This window comes from Panthera leo, chromosome A1 (genome assembly GCF_018350215.1).
Source record: "Panthera leo isolate Ple1 chromosome A1, P.leo_Ple1_pat1.1, whole genome shotgun sequence".
NCBI lineage: Eukaryota > Metazoa > Chordata > Mammalia > Carnivora > Felidae > Panthera > Panthera leo.
Window position 1 is genome coordinate 2,375,506 of NC_056679.1, and position 22,086 is coordinate 2,397,591.

The 22,086-nt window shown below is 43.6% G+C and overlaps 2 protein-coding genes across 7 annotated transcripts in view; one reads left to right on the forward strand and one right to left on the reverse strand.

The window, feature by feature from the left end:
* Positions 1-3,892, reverse strand: part of MICU2 (mitochondrial calcium uptake 2) — a 142,375-nt gene extending 138,483 nt beyond the window's left edge. Inside the window, exon 1 of one of the 3 annotated variants that reach the window (XM_042928483.1) lies at positions 3,673-3,892. In XM_042928483.1, coding sequence (XP_042784417.1) covers positions 3,673-3,882 — 210 coding nt within the window. In that variant the 5' untranslated portion in view covers positions 3,883-3,892. Of the gene's footprint in view, positions 1-1,164; positions 1,760-3,365; positions 3,435-3,672 lie in introns of those variants that run through there. The other 2 variants (XM_042928822.1, XM_042928568.1) reach the window with 2 other exon arrangements.
* FGF9 (fibroblast growth factor 9) overlaps positions 3,544-22,086 on the forward strand; it is a 93,912-nt gene continuing 75,369 nt past the window's right edge. The window contains exons 1-2 of one of the 4 annotated variants that reach the window (XR_006199840.1): positions 3,544-3,685; positions 9,781-9,955. The gene's annotated coding sequence lies outside the window, so the exon portion shown is untranslated. The other 3 variants (XR_006199852.1, XR_006199863.1, XR_006199866.1) reach the window with 3 other exon arrangements.

The window sequence follows — 22,086 nt, forward strand, 5'->3', positions numbered from 1 at the left end:
ACAATCTTGAGCAAGAAGAACAAACCTGGAGGCATCACACTTACTGATTTCAAGATATACTACAACGCATAGTCATCAAAAAAATGTGACAGTCCCATAAAAATAGACATATGGAACAGAATAGAGCCCCCAAATAAGAATACACGATGCGAAAGGACAGTCTCTTCAACAAATGGTATTAGGAAAATTGGATATTTGTATGCAGAAAAATGAAACTGGATGCTTACCTCACATCATATATGAAAATTAACCACAGTGGATTAAAGACTTAAATGTAAGATCCCAAACAGCAGAACTACTAGAGGAAAACATAGGGAAAAACGCTTCTTGACAGTGGTCTGGGTGATGATTTTCTGGATATGTGACCAAAAGCACAGGCAACAAAAGCAAAAATTATCATGTGGGATTGCATCAAACTTGAAAAAACAAAAACAAAAAAGCTCATGCAGAGTGAGGCACCTGGGTGGCTTAGTTGGTTAAGCATCCGACTCTTGATTTTGGCTCAGGTCATGATCTCACTTATGGTCGTGAGGTTGAGACCTGCATTGGGGCTCTGTACTAACAGTGAAGAGTTTGCTTGGGATTCTCCCTCTCCCTCTGCTCCCTGCCTCCCCCCCCCCCCCCCCCCCCGCCCCGCTTATGCAAGTGCTTGCTCTGTCTCAAAAAAAAAAAAAAGAAAAAGCTTATAAAGAGCAAAGAGAAACCACGGACTGAAAGACAACCTACAGAATGGGAGAAAATTTTTGCAAACCATACATCTGATAAGACGTTAATAACCAAAATATAAATGGAACTCAAACTAAATGGCCGTAGAAATAAATAAAATAACCAGATTAAAAAATGGGCAAAGGACATGAACAGACATTTTTGGAGACATACAAAAGACAAACATATATATGAAAAGGTGCTCAACATCATGAATCATCAGGAAAATGCAAATCAAAACTTGTACAAGGTATCACCTCACATCTGTCAGAATAGCTATTACCAAAAAGACAAAAGATAACAAGTCATGAAAAGGAGGTAAAGAAAAGAAAACCCTTCTACACTGTTGGCTAGGAAAGTAAAGTGGGACAGGCATCATGAAAAACAATACAGAGGGTCCTCAGGACATTAAGAATAGAACTACCACATGGTCCCGCAGCACTACTTCTGGGTACGTACCTGAAGGAGATGAAATCAGTATTGTGAAGACATATCTGCACTCCCACATTCCTTGCAGCATTATTTACAATAACCAACTGTCCATCAATGGCTGAAAGGAAAAGGTGTGATGTGCATGTACACACACACACGGGAATATTATTCAGCCTTGAAAAAGGAAATCTTGCCACCCAACAATAAGGATGAGAATGGAAGATATGCTAAGTGAAATAAGCCAGGTACAGAAACACGAATGCTACATGGTCTCACTTATATGTGAAATCTAAAATAGTTGAATAGAAGAACAGAGCAGAATGGTGGCTGCCCGAGGTTGGGGGAAATGGGAAGATGTTGGTCACAGGATAATAGTTTCAGTTAAACGAGGTAAGTCCTAGAAATCTAACATACACTATGGCGACTGCAATTAACAATGCTGTTATTATACACTAGAAATTTGTTTTAGGATAAATCTTAAGTGTTCTCATCACACACATACTCTTTGGTAACTAGGTGAGGTGATGGGTATGTTAATTAACTCGTTATTGGTGACCATTTCACAACGTATAAAAAAACATCAAGTTGTACACCTTAGGGGTGCCTGGGTGGCTTCATTGGTTAAGCCTCGACGTCGGCTCAGATCATGATCTTGCAGCTCGTGGGTTCGAGCCCCGTGTCAGGCCCTGTGCTGACAGCTCAGAGCCTGGAGACTTGCTCCAGATTCTGTGTCTCCCTCTCTCTCTCTGCCCCTCTTGGGCTCATGCTCTGTCTCTCTCAAAAATAAATAAATGTTTAAAAAAAAAAAAAAGGAAGTGAATCACTTTTACTGGAAGGTGTATCTGAGTAGTGATGGGTTAGAATATTACCACAATGGGCTTTGAGTATCAAAATTTTCTAATGTGGATTTTATCCTAGGCAGAATGAGGCACCAATGGTTACTGAAGAAGGGTACGCTATGTGGTTAAAAAGTCATTCTTCGTAAGACTAACCTAAAGGTAGCAAACAGAATGAAATAAGAGACTGAGAACAGAGAGAGGGGTGCCTGGGTGGCTCAGTCGGTTAAGCATCTGACTTCAGCTCAGGTCACGATCTCACAGTTCATGAGTTCGAGCCCTGCGTTGGGCTCTGTGCTGACAGCTCAGAGCCTGCAGCCTGTTAAGGATTCTGTCTCCCTCTCTTTCTCTCTGCCCCTTTTCCGCTCAAGCTCTGTCTCTGTGTCAAAAATAAACATTAAAAAAAAAAAAAAAAAAAAGAGCTGAGAACAGAGAGAAACCAATGATGAATAATAAATTGAATCCTTGGCACCAGAAGAATTAACAAAAATGCCATAAAATACCACAAGACATATCCTCCCACCTATGATCAGAAATGGTAAGAGGATAGGAAAGTTATTGAACCTGTTACCCATATGGCATCTTAATTTAATACAAGTCAAAACATCATTTATCAATGCTTAATTTTAATTCACAAGGCCTGTCTTCCTCTCTTTGTATCTGACCGTTCCTTGGGTTTTTCATTAGAAAGGTAAAATGTAGGGGTGCGTGGGTGGCTCAGTCGTGATCTCACGGTTCCTGAGTTTGAGCCCCGCATGGGGCTCTGTGCTGACAGCTCAGAGCCTGGAGCCTGCTTACGATTCTGTGTCACCCTCTCTCTCTGCCCACCCCCAAACCGCCCCCCTCTGTCTCTCTCTCAAAAATAAATGAACATTAAAAAAAAATTTTTAAACAGAAGAAACCCTTAAAAAAAAGATACAAGGTACACCTAACAAAGAATACGATTTCCAATTTTCAAAGCAACGCATACACTAAAACTTATTAAAAGTACATAAAATATCTAAGAAGTAGTACTTTTTCAAATATTTTACCGGGCAGTTTTACACTGAAGTAGGGAACTTTGTCCCTTAAACGTGGAGGTTTCAGAAGAAACGTCTTTTGCTTAGTACTTAGAGTCTACCGAAGATTAAGGTTTATAATCATGTAATACTGTTCCCCACGGGTGATGATAAAATCTGGAAATCATCAACCTGCTAATTTTTATGGTTGGCACTTTTACGGTTAAAAAAAAAAAGTCATCTATTAGGACAACTTCACCACGCTACGCAGAGAACCAGTCGTGAAGGATTTAGTTACGAAGGTGAGTCCCTGGAAACACACCCCCTGAGCGTCTGAGCACCACCAGCAGGAAGGGAGGCAGCGCGGGCCAGGTGTAGTGAGAAATCCACAAACCAAGACACGCCCACACCCCTCGTCTCCATTCGCGTCTCGGGCGCTGGGTGTCCGAGCGGCTTTCGCGGGATTCCCCCCGGAGGGGCTGCGCGTCCCGTCGTCGGCCTCGATGCCCTCGGGCGCGCGCGGCGGGGGCCGCGGCTGGAAAGGAGCGCCTCCCACCCGTCCGGGGCCTTCCGCGGCGGCGCCCCTAACGTGGCCTCCGGCAGAGGAGCCGGGGCCGCCCGCGGCAGCCCTCACCCTCCGCCGCCGGGAGTCCGAGGAGGGAGGAGCTTGGTGGGCTTGGCGAAAAGGACCGGTCCCGTACCTGCGCTAAGACGGTGAGCCTGCCTTCGGGCGCCGCGACGTTCACGCGGCCGTGGTACCACGCCACTCCTGTGCCTGCCAGGGCCACGCCGGCCACTGCCGCCGCCAAGGCGCTGGGGCCCGGCCAAGCCCGCCGGCCGGCGGAGAGCCCACGCCGCAGTCGGCCGCCCCAGGCCGTCAGCCGAGCGCTTCTTACCGCAGCCGCCGCCATCTTTGCGGAAGCGCCCCATCCATCACCGAGTCCCGGGCCGCCGCCGCCGCCGCTGCCTCGTCGCACGACTCGAGAACTCCCGCGCGGCCACGGGTCTCGCGAGAGCCGCACGGCCTCCGTCCAGCCCCCCGGAGCCTGCCTTCCGCGGGCGGCTGCGGCCGCGTAGCTCGCAGCGGCGGTAGGGGAGCGTGTGCAAGGGAGCCGGGTAGCTGGAAAGGGGTCCCAACAGAACCCCAAGTGGCCTCCGCAGTCGAGAACGAGATAGCTCCCCTATTGTGTAGGGAGGTCCTACGATTTTCGTTAGGAAAACGTGTCATTCGCTAGGGAGAAGCCGCTGTTTGGTGGGCGCCGCGGGCTGGAGGGGAAAGCACGGACGGGTGAGCCGGGCACTGCGGACAATGACTGTGATCGAGTGTGTGGTTTGCCTTTCTGATGGGCCTGAGCTTAGCAGTGGAAGCCCATCCCGGAAGAAGTTGGGGCGTGTAACTGAAAAACCTTGCATAGTCCTTAACGCTACATCTGTTTTAAATTCCACGAGCCTACGCGTGTTAAGAATTTCTTCCAAGTACTTGTATCATTATTCTGAAATCCACAGACGCTGCAGTTACTTTCCCACGGGCCATTTAAAATAACATCAATTAGCTCGCTCAGCTTCTAGTAAACAAAAGTGCTTAAAGCAAGTTTTTTTTTTTTTTTTTTTTTTAATGTGAGCGTGTTCTCTTATCTCACTTTAATAGCTTAGGCAAACTTTAAACTTATTTTTTCAGTTGTGGCAAAATGCGCACAGCGCTACCGTCTTAACCGTTTTTAAATACACACTTCATTGGTGTTGGGACATTCACGTTGTTGGGCAACCATCGCTACCGTCCGTCTCCGGAACTGCTTTCATCTTGCAAAACTGGCAAACCTAAAAAATAGCATCTTCCCCGTCTGTCTTGTTCGTCCTCCCTATTCTTGTATTCTTGACTGCTCTTTCATTTTTGCCACGTCATACCCTATCCCAGCCTGCTCACTCTGACGGGGTATTTTCTAATGAACTCGCAAACAGAGCCGCCCTATTTCAGGCGATCAGCATTTGCTGAATGTGGAATTTAAATTCTGTCCCAGTGAAGTGTTTGAGACCTGTCGTCCCACCTGGGACCAAGTCAGATGCATCAGGACACCTGCCCGACGTCACTGTCGTCAATGATGTTTTCCCCTGTGCAGGCTTGGAACAAAAAGCCTCGGTCCAGGTTGTTGCGACGGTCAGAAGAGACGATTTAGCTGAGGCTCGTGCCTTTAGCAGAGGCCTTTGTTTGGTAGCCTCCGACCCTCCGTTCTTTGGTCTTTACTTTGCAGAGCACGTTTCCTTAATAAGCTTGCTTCAGCCTCTGAAGCGTCCCAAGGAGAAGCTTTATGCAGTAACTTGCAGCCAAAATGGTGGCAAGGTCCCGACCACATAGTCACTGTCACCTTGCAGTTTGTGAAACCAACAAAAAAAACAAGTGTCACAGCGAGTCTGATTTGACCACTGAATTCTCAGGTCGTTTTGTCGCGATCTGCCCTCGGTTCCTGCTCCCTTTTCCTTCACCAGCTTGTCCACATCTGCAGTCAGAGCTTCCTCACTGTCCCCCGGCTGCTGAAACCACTTTCCGTGTGCCTTCCCAGGCCAGCAGGCAGTAGATGAGACTCATCACACCGAGATGTGTGAGCCAGACCACACGGTCAGAATCCCGGCTGTGCCAGGATGATCACTGTGATTTGGGGCAAATTAACTTAATTTCTCTGAGTCTCGGTTTTCTCCACTGTAAACAACTCTGCCATGGTTTGGCATTGGGGGATGAAAGGAGACCTTCTGTAGAAAGTGCACAAATGCCCGGCACGTTGTAGACTCACCACCCGTGTCAGTTTATCTTCTTCAACTTCTGGGTTTTTCCTGCCCTCTGATCACAAATGAGCTTGACGGAGACCTTACCTTCTGCTTACCTTGCGCTATACTCTTGGCTTCCAGAAACCATGGTTAAAATGGTAGTGTTAGGTATATACATACTGTCTAATTCCCACTGTTCCTCTATTTTATTTAAAAAAATTTCTTTTTTAAAATTTATTTATTTTTGAGACAGAGAGAGAGAGAGAGAGAGAGAGAGCATGAACAGGGGAGGGTCAGAGAAAGAGGGAGACACAGAATCCGAAACAGGCTCCAGGCTCTGAGCTGTTAGCCCAGAGCCCGACGCGGGGCTCGAACCCACGGACCACGAGATCATGACCCGAGCCGAAATCGGACGCTTAACCGACGGGGCCACCCAGGCGCCCCTCCTCTACCTATTTAATGAAACCCCACATCTATTACTTAGTCATGGCTCCGAGCCCCAAATATTCTTATTGCGTATTCCCATTGGAGCATTGGGCATATTTAAAGACATTCTATTTGACCCACAGTTTGACATCCTCCAGGGCAAGCCTATCTTATTTTTCTGTTTCCTCAGCACCTAGCACAATGCCCAGTACGTATTAGACATTCCGTGAATGAATATATGAATAAGTGAAAAAAATAGATGGCACAAATGAAACTCTGGTGTGCCTATTTCCATTCTTTGAGTATCAAACATCAGAAATCTATATAATTTATTTTCCAAGACAAAAAATTCATTTAAATTATTTTTGCTGAAAATCTTTGAATGTACTTGGAAAATTGTGCTTTGTAATTAGGTTTTTTTTCCCCCTTTTTTTTTTTTTGGACTGTGTGCCCAGGCCTGTAGAATTCTCATTAAGATTTAATGTATTCAAACTTTTCTTTTGCAGAGGAAACAAATTCTTATAATAGAACCAATTTCTAGCCGACTAACCATTCTAAGTATGAAATCTTCCCTGGCAGCTGTTGACATTTGTCTGAGTGCATTGACTATATTGGTCTTTTTAGGCTCCAGCTTTGTTCGTCTCTTCAGCACCAGCTGTAGAGAAAAATATACATCCTTGGCTGGGATGTATTTTCAACCATGTAGTTTATAAACTGATCCCCAAATAAGGAACTGCTTCTAAAACTATAAGATCTATGCCGCTTTAAATGATAATTGGAGAAAAACAGAATAGAAACACCGGTAGCTCCAAAATTATTTTTAAAAATTATTTATTTATTTTGAGAGAGAGCGCGTGCGTGTGCCAATGCAGAAGGGCAGAAAAGGAGGGAGTGAGAGACGTGGGGCTCAAACCCATGATCATTATGAGATCATGACGGGATCGTGACCTCAGCTGAAATCAAGAGTCGGGCGCTTAACCCGCTGAGCCCCCCAGGCACCCCCCAAAAGAACACTTTTCATTCACGTTGTGCTTTTTTTCTGAAGGAGGGACATAAGTTATAGGACAGAGAAACTATTCTCAAGGAACTTTGCTTTTACCGGAGGCCAGGCCTGAATTGAAAACAATGCAAGACGGCATTTGACTGTTAACACCAAGGAGGAGGAGTGTGGTTGGCTACAGTGGTCAACTAGGAAAGAGAGGAAGCCTAATCTGGAACTCGGAAAGCGAGGAAGGTTTGCATAGATAGGATCCTCAGAGATCGGAGTAGGGTTGTGAGCATGGGAGAAAACTAGGTACAGTGTGCGTTTGCATGGTTTGGAGCAGAACTGGTTTAGGGGTGACCCTGAGTGGCTTGAGGGCCACAAGGGGTTCTGCAGTATTTCCAGCGATATGTGGGACAGTTGTCAGCTCTCTTGACCCTCTACAGGTTTGTCTTTGGGGTACTTATACCTCTTTTCCAGTATCTCTGCCCCCACTCCCCTTAGGGCCTGATCAGACTTTGCATGTCAGACGCTACCCAAGTGATTGCCTTCTGCCTGCTCAGTTTTATCCTGGCCTTTCTCACCCATTATCCCATCTGCTTCTCTAAATTATTTTCCTTCCCATCTACAATCAAAAGTTTGATTTTCTCTGGGTTGTTGGTCTTGAACAAAAGAGATCAACCAGCTTTTCTTATTGAAGACATTTACTCTATCGTATGTCCATTTTAAAAGACAAGGTTAACTGAAATGAATCTTTGATCTTAGCGTGTTTAGGGAAGATAAATAAAACTTGCTCTGCTGGGTGGCTCAGTTGGTTAAGCATCCGACTCTTGGTTTTGGCTCGGGTCATGATCTCACGGTTTTGTGAGTTCGAGCTCAGTGTTGGGCTCAGTGTTGGGCTCTGCGCTGGCAGTGGGGAGCCTGCTTTGGATTTCTCTCTCTCTCCCTCTCTTTCTCTGCCCCTTCCGCACCCATGCTGTCTCTGTCTGTCTCAAAATAAATAAACTTTAAAAAAATTGAAAAAAAACCAAAACTTGCTATCCTGATTCTGAAAGATTCCTTACTGTCGTATTACAGAATAACGTGTGTCAAGATTGATTATCTTAGGTGGAGGAGAAAAAAAATGCTGAGGATCTCAAAAGATAAAGAGGTTGGACTTAATCCTACAGCAAAAGAGTAAGTGATGTACAGATGGACATTCTAAAGAACCATTGCTTGGAATAAGCAGAGGTTAAACTATATTTATGGTGGATAATTGTGTAGTGAAGGGTATGAATCACTCTCAGAGGCCCCAGATGAGTCAAAAGAATTGCTAATTATGTCTTTTTTTGTGCAGTTTGGGGCTATGGGTAAAAATATCTGGGTATCGTGATTGATATCAGCTTGTGCAGAAATAGGTCAAGATTAAATCTTACTGACAGTGAAAAAGCAGTGTGAAGGGTACGTTTTCAATGTCTTTCAGATCCTCCTCTGCTTCTCATTCCCTGCCCATCACCCCAGTTTACACCCTCATTACCGCAGGCTTTGATGATGGCAGTCGCCTCTTAACACACACGGTTGCTTCCAGCCTTTTTCTCCTCTGAAGCATCCCATAGATCTATGTCAGATCAATCTTCCTAAACATTTCTTTCACCGCACTTCCATTAGCTGTGTGATTTAACCTTCCCAAACCTCTCTTTGTTGGAGAATGAGGCGTTTGGTTTCAGTTTGTTTTTCCAGTTCTGAAATTCTCATTCTGTGCCACTCCAGAGTGGCTTTTTTTTTTTTTTAAGTTAAGCAAACTGGATTGAGTGTGAAATATGTGCCAAGCTTAGTGCCATACCTCTGAGATGCACAGACAAATAAGTAACAGCTCCCCCTGTGGGGTTTTGTCACCGGCAGGGGTCTTCACACATTGGATTGTGGCCCTTATGCTTAAAACTTTTTGAAGCTTTATGTACATTTATTTGTTTCTTAAACCAACACATTTACAATTAAACAATGAAAAGCTCATAGTAAAATTTTAATTATGAGATAAAAATTAAATAGTACTTATAAAATAAAATTTAATTTTGGTTTTAAAGGTGCAATAAATGTTTTGCACTGTCTAAAAATGTTAATATCTAGTGGGATCAATGTGATTAAATTGGCTTCATTAAGTTGGATAATTTTGGTTTAAGTTTTGTGAGATAGAAATGCAAAAAAAAAAAAAAACCCTAAAAACAAACAAACAAAAGAAATGCAAAGTTCTGACATTATGTTCGGTTAATTTAGATGCTAGTTTTTAATAACTGTAAAAACTCAAAAAGCTGTCTCATAAAAAAATGTTCAAAGGGAGGGAAGGAGTGTGTTATTAACCGAAGTACTGAAATCATGATACTTGTGTCTTTTTAAGCTTTTTATCATGAAAAGCTTAAAATATACACAACACTGGAGAGCATAACATGATAAACCTCCATGTACATCTACCCTGACTTGAACAGTTACCACCCCGTTACCCATCTTGTTTCATCTGTACCTGCGCCATTTCCCCCGACTAGATTGTGGTGAAGTAATTCTCAAGCTCATACAATTTTATTCTAAATATTTGAGCATGTCTTTTACAAGATGACTTTAAAAGAAAATCTACATACCAATTTCTCGGTTTTGTATTTCTTAATAGTGTTTGTAATCCAATGGACACACAAAAATGCACTGAGGAAAAAAGTCGCAAAGGTTGCGTGAAATGCTGGGAAGTTAGACACGAGGCAACGAGAAGAAGACTGTTCTGCAAGGGTTGCGTAACACTTCCACGTCATGGGGAGAGTGACCTGTGCTATAGTGAAGTGCACTTAAGGGTGAGTGGTGGCACAACGTTTGAAGTTGCAAAATAGATGTTATCTGAAAACACATTTATGGGACAGACTGTGTATGCTCGGGGAACTCGATTATTTATTTATTTTTTTTATAAAATTTTTTGTGACGTCAATTTATTTTTCAGAGACAGAGAGAGAAAGAGAGGGAGGAGAAAGAAAGACAGAGCATGAGCAAGGGAGGGGCAGAGAGAGAAAGTCACAGAATCCAAAGCAGGCTCCAGGCTCTGTGCTGATAGCACAGAGCCTGACATGGGACACGAACCCATGAACCGTGAGATCATGACCTGAGCTGAAGCTGGACGCTTAAACCGACTGAGCCACCAGGCACCCCAAAACTTGATTATTTTCAAGTCAGTTATAATATCTCGAAAGTTCTGCATATGTCACCAAGAAAGGAAAATAATACTTTTTCCTCCTTTGCTGCCTTTCAACTGTAAACCACGTATTTCCAGCAAATCAAAGATGATTGGAGGGGGCACCTGGGTGGCTTAGTTGTTTGAATGTACAACTGTTGTTTTCATCTCAGGTCATGATCCCAGGGTCATGGGATTGAGCCCCATGTCTGAGTGTAGACACTGCTTAAGATTGTCCGTCTCTCTCTGTCCCTCTTCCCCGTTTATGCTCTCACATTCTCTCTCTCTCTAAAAGAAAGAAAAATTAAAAAAAAAAAAGATGACTGGAGGAGTTAGAAGAGCCATGTCATATCCAGGTGAGCAAGGGCAAGACTGGGACGGGAACTAAAAAAATCTAGCAAAATGTTCCTTGATCCCAAGGTTTCATAGAAAATTTCAAGTCCGTGGTATGGATTCATGTGCATCAGGACATCCAGAATATCTTAGCCTGTCTTCGACTGTGCAAAATATGAGGGCATCGAGTTAGTGCAAAAGCGTCACTATTTTCATTCTTTCTTAAAAACAAAAACAAAATTAAAAATTGCAACTTCATTATGCTTTTCTTTCCCCCAAGAGCAGGTCTGTTGGTTCTGTCTTCAGGCCACGAAGCTGGGTGACTATGCGGTTAGCAGCAGCACCCGCCCAAGGCGATTCGTGCCCTGGGCATTGGCAGGGCTGGAGGCTGGTCATCCGGCAGCAGAATCTAAGTTCCTTTCGGAAGCGTCTTTCTCCAACTGACTGGGTTGTCCTGAGTTTGTTTCGTGCTTCAGGGATTCAGAACAATTACTTTGATATGGTCACTGTTCGGTGGCTCTCCCAGGGACAGTGATGAGCATTAGGCGTCGAGAAATGTTGGGGCTGTGGCAAGGAGGGCAAGGGCAGGGTGTGACAGGTGACCCTCCAGTAACTTACAGGGTGGATAGAGCTGCCCCTTGAACACACGCAGAATGTTGGCTTGGATGTCGGTGATCTGCTGCCTGCTTGGTTTGCTGCGAGGTGATGCGGATGGCCTTGAGGGATGAGGTATTCAGTCGGGCTTGCTTCCTGGCATGACCTCAGTGACCTCTCCCAGTTGTGAAGCCTTTAGCTGCGACCTTTGGGGGTTGGGAGTTGAGAGTGGGCCTCCAGATGAAGAGACAAGCCTACGAGCCCAGAAGTGGTTGTTGGTGACAAAGATGAGCTGTGCAGACGCTGGGTGGCTTTTGAGAGCCAGTAGTAGCTCTTGCCGTTGATGGGGAACTTGTTCCGAATTAGAGCCAGTAGAGCTGAATCTGTGAAGCCAAGAGCATCTTCTTTGGGGGTGTAGATACCTTCTTTGGGGGATTTGGGTATGCTGATAGTCCGGGGGGCGTGATAGGGCTGCTTCTGGACTGCCTGACCACTGGAGGTCTGTCTTTGAGGAGTGGCCACATGGCAGATGTGGCCTGTGCCACTGAAGCCCTGAACTCAGACACTAGGCCGTAGTGGCGATTTGGAGGTCCTCTTGGCCTTTTTAGGAGCTTGAGATGTTTTGCAGGGCTGGGCTGGCTGAGTGGGCTGGGGGGACTGTTCCCCATCGGTAGGAGGGTCTGAGTGGAAGCCGTGTCTGGGATCAGGAGGGTGTGAGCACGGAGCCCGGGCATGGAAGTTTCCGAGGCCGCTGTGCCTGTTGCTGATTGTTGGAGTAATCGTGAGGGTGGGAGCCTTCTGCCCGGGACAGGCACTGCTTCGTAGCTTCTTCCAGGGCTGTGGCAGGGCTGCTGGCTGTTGGCCGCTCTCCACTGCTCACATGCAGCTGTCCTTCGAGGACGAGCTATGTGGGCACGGCCAGTGGCGAGGACCCTAGGCAGTTGCATATCTGGCACCTCTGACTGCAAGCCCACGATACCGCCCTGATATTTATTTATGTCAGTTCCAGCCACCAGTTAGGGGAAGAAGGTGTTAGTTTGACCCCTGGAACCTCTGACTGCCTTGGTCATTCACTTGTGCTTTTACACTAATTGAGTTCGAAACTTGCCAAAAATGTTTGAAGGGGTGAGGGGATGGGCAACATGAAGGGGAGTGGAGGATACAGGCTTCCAGTTACGGAACGAGTAAGTCAAGGGGATGAAAGGTTCAGCCCCGGGAGTATAGTTGATGGTATCCTAATGGCGTTGTGGTGACCCCAGCATAACAGACTGGCCAGGTCGCTATGTTGTGCACCTGAAGCTAATATAACGTTATGTTTCAACTATACTTTAATATTTAGAAGAAGATTTTCAAATGGGTTAGAACATTTTGTGTTCAGGCTTTGTAAGCGTGTAAATAAAAGAGTTTTCCTAGGTCACACTTACATCACCGGGGGGAACAAATCACATGGTGATGCAGACGTCTCCGAGTAGTGGTTTCCAAAATGAACTTTCAAAGCACACGTTTCTTTCAAAAAGCAATCACTTTCTTGGCCAATGTGAAAAACATCACTTTTGCCTTTAAAAGACAAAATGTTTTTTTAATTAAGTGTGCATTACTGACGGCCACTTGTAGAAGTGGGCACAAAATCTGGAACGCGTCGTTTTGTAAAAGAAAGATGTGCAGCTCATCTTTCCATGTGACAGATGCTCAAATGACTTGCTTGCCACTCGTCCGGCAAACGGTGGTGGGATCCGCCAGTTTCAGGATCACTTTCTGTCTCATTTCTAGAGCGCTGCGAAGATTCTACAGTATGTTACACACCTTATGAAATGGGGCCTTGGCGGTTTCTCAGCCTCGGCGCTGCCGACGCTCTGGGCAGGATAACGCTTTGTGGTGGGCGTCTGTCCCGTGCACGGTAGCATCTTTAGCAGAAGCCCTGGCCCCCAGCCGCTCGATGCCAGCAGCACCCCCCTCCTAGTTGTGAAAGCAAAAACGACGTTGCCGAACTGCCTTCAGAGGGCAGAATCTCCGCCCCCGTTGAGAACCAGTGCTCTAAAATGTCAGCTCCAGGAGAGCCGTGCGTTTTTCCTGATTTGCGTGACCTTTCTATTCTTGGTGCCCAGAGCGGTACCTACCACCTAGCAGACTGCAATCACTACTTATTAATTCAATGGATGGATGAATGAACGAATAGTACTTTAGTCATTTTTATTATAATAAGAAAAACAAGGATTTTCTCAGTGGGTTTTGGGGTTTCCGTCTTGTGATTAACAAATCTCACAAGGACCTCCTGAGCATTTATCTTTTTTTTTTTAATTTTTTTTTAACGTTTATTTATTTTTGAGACAGAGAGAGACAGAGCATGAATGGGGAAGGGTAGAGAGAGAGGGAGACACAGAATCAGAAGCAGGCTCCAGGCTCTGAGCCATCAGCCCAGAGCGCGACGTGGGGCTCGAACTTACGAACCACGAGATCGTGACCTGAGCTGAAGTTGGATGCTTAACCGACTGAGCCACCCAGGCGCCCCTGAGCATTTATCTTTAAATTTATGAAAATTTTGTTTAACTACTGGATTGAGTATTACTGAGAAAAATTGACTATAGAGGCTTGTCTTCATGCTCTAGATAGTTTGTTTTGAAATCTCATATTGGCTCCATACCATCGATAACTAATGATCTCCAGACACAATATACATTCAGGATTAGGTTCATCATTAACGCTAGTGAACATAAATCCGTTTTTCAAATAATTGCTGTTTTGTTTTTATGGACTTTGTCTGATTAGATAGTTGTTTTCATTTCATAACACAGTTGGGAAGGAGAAGCATGAGCCCTGCCGTTTTTACTTCGTTCATTTTAGTGTTTTAGTTATTATGTTCTATTTTTGGCTTTTGCAGGAGTCTTAAAGCCAGTTATCCATTTTCATCAGGCTTATTTATTTATTATTTGTTTGTTTATTTATTTGATTTATTTAGAGAGAGAGTGTGTGTGAGTGGGGGAGAGGAGCACAGGGAGAGAGAGAACCATAGGCAGGCTTCATGCTCAGTGCAGAGCCCGATGCAGGGCTCGATCCCATGACACCAGGATCATGACCTGAGCTGAAATCAAGAGTCTCAGGCTCATGCGACTGAGCTACCCAGGCACCCCAGGCTGATTTTTATTAATGCTAGGTAATGTAATCTACCCCACCCAGATGCACAGAAACTACACTACCTGACAATGTAGCAAAACCTGGTGAGCAGCTGTTGGCATCTGGCCCACTCTTTCAGGTCACAGAGCTCCTACTCTTTTGTCAGGATACTTCATGTATTGTGATATGAAGCCATTTTATGTAGTGAATATATGTTATTTACATGTGGGTATTACTGCATATATGTGTTGCTTATATATGTGTTTTTTTTCTTTTTGTTGGATTAAAATAACACAACACATAGAAGTTGTAATATTTTGTGTGTCCTTCATTTTACATACATTCACATTTGACAATCACAGGTGTAGTACATTTTGGATCCAATCCAGTCTCCCGGCCTCGCATGCTCAATTGTGACACAGACAGTGTTATAAATCAGCCACATCTCATTTTATTTTCCTCTGCCCAGGTACACAGGAAGTTGCATTTCCCAGCTTCCCTTGCAGCAAGGTGTGGTCATGTCGTCATGTCTGGCCAACGGTGTGTAAGTAAGGAGAGATCATGCTGAGCTAAGGGAGTTGAGAGTCAGTGTACCTTCCTCCGTGCCCTGCGTGGATCACCCTCTGCAGTGGTCATGGAGGCCATGCATTCCAGGTGGTACAGCTGAGAGAGACATCCCCTGTTGGAGGAGAGCTGGCCGGGAGAAACCCACAACCTGCATGTGGCTTTGACTTGTTTTGTGTGAAGCGACCTAGACTTTGTGCTTGGACGTTAGGATAGCTGGCATGAATTGCCCTGCGCGACACACAGGTTCTCTGTTAATGTTCCCTATCTAAAATCTCCAGGGCACCTCTCAGTTACTTCTTGTCTTTTGTTGACGTCACTGCGAAGAATACAGCAAAATGAAACTCACGCTTATATTGTTTAAAGAGTATGGAAGTTGTAACCCACTAAGTCACATTGTCTCTCTCTCTTTTTTTTTTTTTAACGCTTATTTATTTTTGAGACAGAGAGGCAGAGCATGAATGGGGGAGGGTCAGAGACAGAGAGGGAGACACAGAATCGGAAACAGGCTCCAGGCTCTGAGCTGTCAGCACAGAGCCCGACGCGGGGCTCGAACTCACAGACCGCGAGATCATGACCTGAGCTGAAGTCGGACGCCTAACCGACCAAGCCACCCAGGCGCCCCACATTGTCTCTCTTAAAGAGAATCCAGAGGGGAAATTTCTCTTAGTTCCAGCAGGAAGAAAAGACCTCTCACCAGTGTGCCTGGTCTTTTTTTTTTTATCTCACAGACACTCTGTGTCCGGTAACCGGTGCCGTGTTCTTCAGCACCAACTTTGTGACTTGGTGTGGTGACTGTATATATTATTCTGCTATATGTCATTCAGTTTTGTGACATACATTATCCTGGTTTTCTACCTTTATTTTCCCGTGTCACCATACTTTCTTGGTATAACGTAGAAATAAACCCCTGTTTTAATGTTTCGTTACATGCCTCAAATATTTTTTTGGTACAGAAACTGCTATGAATACATTTTAAAATATGTAGACTTTCGCTGTTATCTGGTTCTATTTTTTACTTGAATATAAATTCCTTAAGAGTTTGTAACAGGTCTTCTAGATTTTTGGTAGTTCTCCAGTAACATTTAATAAATATTTCTTGGTTGATTAATTAATTAAGTTATCAGTATATGTGTTGATTTAAAAGTGTTATATGTTTAAAATGAATTAGATGTGACAGTGGCACAGAAGTTAGGAAAAGGGACATTATACTAAATGGAGATCAAGACATAAACTGTAGGTATATCTGTAGGGTACACATGACTTTAGTTACATTTATGCCCTCTACATTTCAGTTCAAGTGATCTCAGTGTGCATTGCACTGTTTTTGCAAGAACCGTTTCACTCCTCACTCAAATGTAGACGTCAAATAACTTATGATTTAGGCAGAAATATAGCGTTTGCAAATTTCATTAAAAGTCTTTCAGTGAAGTCAAAGGAGAAAGGTAGTGAGGGTAGCACACGGCACATTTTGTGTTAATATGAGAATTGTTTAAGTATATTTTCTAGTGCAGACATCCAAACTGTCACGGCTGCAGTACAACAGATACTGCAATACGTGATTTTTTTCAAAGATGACAGCAATGATGAATTAGGTGTCCTTGTGAGTGAAGATAAGGTGCCGGCCGCAGCGGTATCGGCCAGTGTCAGGTGGGACGGCGGCTATGCTGTGCTAAAAGCAAGGGCCCGGCAGTGCAGACAGAAGGCTGCACACTTCCACGGTTCCACACTTGCCTAGATGCCTGTGATGTCTATGATGTTCCCCTGGGATAGACTTTGAAAAATGACCGTGGCTCCGGGTCCTTATTAACTGGGAACTCCTCAAAGAACTCTCTGCAGCTTCAGAAAGATATGCTGTGTTTGAAAGCATGTTTTTTTATGGGTGAATTATCAGAAAACAAATATACATGCTGTGTGTGTGTGTGTGTGTGTGTGTGTGTGTGTGTGTGTAAAAATTTGCTTCTTCGTGAACAAATGTTTGAATTTGTATAAAGTCTCTTTCAGAATATGATACTATGATATGTCTAGAGGGTGTAAAATTTAGGAATAAAGTATTGCTAATCCATATGTAATACAGTATATAAAGTATTAAATTATATAGTGTAGATCTGAGGCATTCTTGGAAAAAGAAAAAAAAGAAGGTAGTCCTTTGTTAAAATTTTATAGTGCTTCTCTCTTTGTGAAGCCTTATCAAAGTTCTAAATCCTTTTTCCAGCATGTGTGAGACTCTTCAAAAATACTTTCCTCAGAGATCAAAATTCTAAATTTCAGATTGGGTTAGATACATTTTATATTTTGTCCTGCAGCTGTTGGAGCTATAACGGAGTAAAATGAGAATTGCCTTTTAGGGCGTATTTCTCAACAGAGCAGTTTTGAAAATGAAACCAAATCTCCATGCTCCACTTGACATTGGAATTTAAAGTTATTTTTACGGGCTCCATTGCAGTCACTATGTGAAACATTTAAAGGCATTAGAATATAGTAAGTTATAGTTAAGACAATTTTCTTCCAACATCTTGTTCAGTAAATAAAAAGCAGGAATACAAATTATATCTTGCTATCACGTTTCGCAGTTTTTCATATTTACGCTTTGACCAAATAGCACATTTTCTTGTGTAAAATGTTTCCTCCCTTTTAATTATAGCCAGATTTGCTGCCTCGGCAGGTAGAGCTTTTATTAACTTGAAAGTATGTTTGGTTTAAGTAGGGGATGTGGGAGCAAACCCTTCAAGGAAAATCACATTTTCTCTGAAATGTGGTATGGTATCTAAATATAGCCCTGACTAAGTCTCTAGAACATTGAGGCACTGGAAATTTTTCAGGTATCCCTACTGGGGACATATCTGCTTTCGATTTTACAAAGTAGTGACTGTAAGAAGTCACTGTAGCTGAACAGAAAAAAAAAAAGCCCTCAAACTCATAGTAAAGCCCACAAAAGAAATAACCCAAACAAAAGCGTGAGCAAAGGAAGAAATGTGTCCATCCTCCTTTTTGTGTTTGACTTGAAAGGCCTTTGACCCTAGGTGGATGACTTTTGTTTTTGTCTCATTCAGCTTCCTCCTTCCATTACAGCCCTTGCAAGTAGCCAGTGTCCTTCCTGGAGGGCCTTGTCCCAAGCTAACTGCCAGCTAATCCCTGGTAACATATATGTGAAAGGCTTCTTTCAGAACAGAGGGACTAGCTGTCCCTCATCTCCGCTGACTTTGAGGAATCAGGCTCAAGCTACAGCTTTAAGGATGGAAGGGTTTAGGTTCGTTTACAGTGAAGACTGGTAACTATCGGTTCCATAGCAATTCCGGAAGTCTTTAAAAATAAGAGAATTCCTCGTGTGTCTGAGACAGCTTAAATCTTGATGTTAATCTGGGAGGCACTGAATTAGCTCAAGAGCAAATTCTGGGTAACCGTATCATGGTTGAATGTGTGATTCCAGTATTAGTCTTTTTTATATATACAAAAACTTATCTGAGGTCTGATCATTACTCATTTGTGAAATTCTAACGATTTCGGTTCGGGAGCCACTAGTAGAAAACCTTCATTTTATATATTTAAATGAATAAGTAATGAATAAAACAAAAACCAAATAACTGAAACCTAACAAAATTAATGGCTTGCCCAAAGTTCCATCACAAGATGATGACAAAGTCAAGAATAGAAAATTCAGATTTTTCTGGTCTTAATCGAACGCTCTTTCTGTAACAACAGTATACTACTCTCAAGCGTAAATTGTGATAGTCAATTGATAAGTTTTTCCCAAATAATTTAAATATCCCATAAAATATAATGCCAGCTGAAGACCAGTCTGTTACCATCTTTCCGAACAAGCACGAAAATTAATTGGAATCAGTGTGGCCTATGCTGAATAGTTTAGATCAGCTTTGGAGGCTGTAATGTGTGAACAAATGAGCCAGGCGTCTCATTACCATGCAGGTTCGGTTCCACAGTAATGAGGTGGGCTTGCATTTCTAACAAGCTCCCAAGAGATCCTGATGTGGCAGCTGAGATTCAGACTAGGAATGGGAGACCCTTAGTGTCCTAAGAAGGGCACGGTCTCTGTCCTTAGAGAGCTTGCGCTTAAGACCCCTGGTGAAAAAAATAAGGAACAGAAGACAACAGATAAATACGTCTTGAATATCTGGTTTTTAAATATGTATATTAGTTTTTGTGAATGTTAGATTTTTCCAATTAGAGGAAAGCCCCGCCCCCCCCCCCCCTTCAGTCCCTTTTTTGCTTTCTTATACCACGTAGAAAACCACACTCAGTACATAGTGGGTGTTAAGAAATGCCAAGTGATGGTCATTATCATAGTTGGCTGGAAATATCAGATGAAAATTCCAGGTGGAACTGGATCATTCAGTCTTGTGATAAAATTCTTTTCGGCGATGGATTATCAGAATGGCTGGATGATGGCTTTCTTTGCAACTTCATCGATTCCCCAAATACTTGCCACTTCATAGGCAAAGCAGGGGCAGGCAGTCTCTTCAATGCCTGGGAACATTCTGCAGGTTTCAAGGCTAATGGACAGAGTGTATGTAGATGGCTGGCTATTAACTCTTTCCCCCTCAGACCAGAGTTTGAGGGTGAGGCAGAGGGTGATGGAAGCAATGAAAAAGACTAGGGTTTCCTCAAAAATAGTCTAGAGCTCTGCTAGCCCATGCAGTAGATGCTAGCCACTTGTGGCTATTGAAATGAACTAAAATTAAGTAAAACACTGAAACGCAGTTCTGTAGTTGCACTAGGTACATTTGAAGCATGCATTGGATAGCAGTGCAGACACAGAACGTTTTCATGTTTGCGGAAAGTTCTATTGGCTATAAGGGGCAAAAAAGGAAGGAAAACTTGATTTTTGAGTGAAGGCTGGAAGTTATTGAAGAAATATATAATTAGACAGTGATTGCTTCATACAAGCATTCAGACTGAAGGAGAAGAAGAATGGGATGGGGCAGGTTTAATGGGGGGGGCAGGGAAAAGAAAGATAAATAAAATTAGGTGCTCACATCATAACCAATTCCTTTGACTCATTACCCTTTTTTTTTTAACAAGCAATGTGTGCATACTACATTACTTTACAGTTTCATCCCAGAACCCATCCACCTAGGAAAACACTTATTTGCTACAGCACATGGTGGTTTCTGCAGTGCTTTGTATATATTTTACGTTACGCGAACTACTCTTGATTTCGTGTCTCCCCAGTGGTACGTGGGCATTCTTGTGTTAGCTCGGTTTGTGAAAGTGCTCAGATATCAGGATCAGATGCCCTGCTTTTATGTCTTAACAGCCTTGTCTAGTTATTCTGTCTTCATTCATTCATTCATTCAACAAGTATGTTTTTAAATGTCTATTTATTTCTGAGAGGGGCGGGAGGAAAGAGAGGGGGCAGATGGAGAATCCCAGGCAGGCCCCGCACCGTCAGCGCAGAGCCCAACATGCAGCTCAGACTCACCAACCGTGAGATCATGACCTGAGCCGAAATCAAGGGTCGGACGCCTAACCAACTGAGCCACCCAGGCGCCCCTCAACAAGTATTTATTAAACCTCTACTAGGTGCCAGGCATTTGTGATTCTTAGGCTTTTTTCTCTTTTTCAGTGACAGCTTCTTTCTTCTGGTTGAGAATTTAAGCATCATAAAATGAAACTAACCAGGCTGAACTTCATATTACAAAATATTTTCTCAGTAGAGCAAAACACATTGTTTAGCAATCTGGGCCAAATGGATGAACTTCTGTCTTAGGAGGAGAGAACTTTTAATAGTTTTTCTTCTCTGGTCTTAAGATCCTCTCTGATTACTCAATAGCCTTAGTCCCTGTATTTGCTTCTTGGGGCTGCCATAACAAATTATCACTGACAGAGTGACTCACAACAACAGAAATGTATTCCGTTACAGATCTGGAGGCGAGAAGGCCGAAATCAAGGTGTCAGTAGGGCCGTGCTCCCTCTAGGGAAGCATTCGTTTTGGCCTCTTCCCACCTTCTGGTGCTTGCTGGTAATCCCTGGTGTTCCTCAGCATGCAGCCGCCTCCATCACCATGTGGCTCTTTCTTCTGTGTGTGTCAGTGCCTCTGTGTCCACATCTCCTTCTCCTTTCTGCTCTAAAGACACTACTCTCTAGACCAGGGTCCACTTTAGCCCCCTATGACCTCATCGTAACTTGATTATGTCCACAAAGACTCTGTGTCCAAGTAAGGTCATGGTCACCTGAATTGGGCGTTATGACTGGAACATTTTTTTGGAGGATACAGTTCAACCCACAACAGCCACTTTGAGTATATATGCACATGCATATATATGCAGGTCATTGATTTTAGTCCCAAGAAAAGTAGCAAGGAAGCAGGCCTACAAGGAGAGCCCGGGGTTCAACAAGAGAAGAAATAATATTACTCTGACCCTTGGTCCTTACAGCTTCTTCAGGGAGCGGATGGGACGAGCCGTGAGGAAGATCAAAGACAACCCGGGGCCAGAGGGCAGAGTGATGAGCACGCTGGACACCAAACGGATTATAAATCACTTCTAGTCCTTTTAAGTTACTTCTGCCTTTTATTCTCTCCTACCACTCTTCCTTCCACTTGCCTCTGTTCTCTCTCCCCCCACCCTTCCATTTTCCGCTCAATCTCTCTGTCATCCCTTTCCTTTGAGCGCCAGAGTGAAGAAGAAATATATTATGTGATCAAAGAACTTCCAGAGGACGCTTGCATATTCCCTGTTAGGTTGTAGGTGCTTTATGAAATTTTATCTTTTACAAGCAAAACAACCTAAATCTAGCATCCTGAGGACAAATGATAGGGCAAGTTTTGTAAATTTCTTTCGCTTGATGTCAACCAAATTTTGGTTGAATCCATTTTCTAAAATCCTTTGTCCTATTTTATTAATTCCCAGGGCACACAGTGGAAGCATTAACAACATCTTGTTAATCAGTATATACACATCAAAACAAATTAAGGAAACAGGAAGGATATCTCTTACCATTTCTTAAAGAGCTGACTCATGTTATAGTTTAGTCTACTCTGATTTTCATGAGACTTTTGTTCATTCTTACTGCAAATATAAAGTACCCACCATGAACAAAGAATTTTGCTCAAATTGTAAATGGTGCAGAAATAAATAGGACACAGTCCCTGTTTTCAAGAAGTTCCCAGTTTGGTGGGAGAAAGATTCCTATATACGT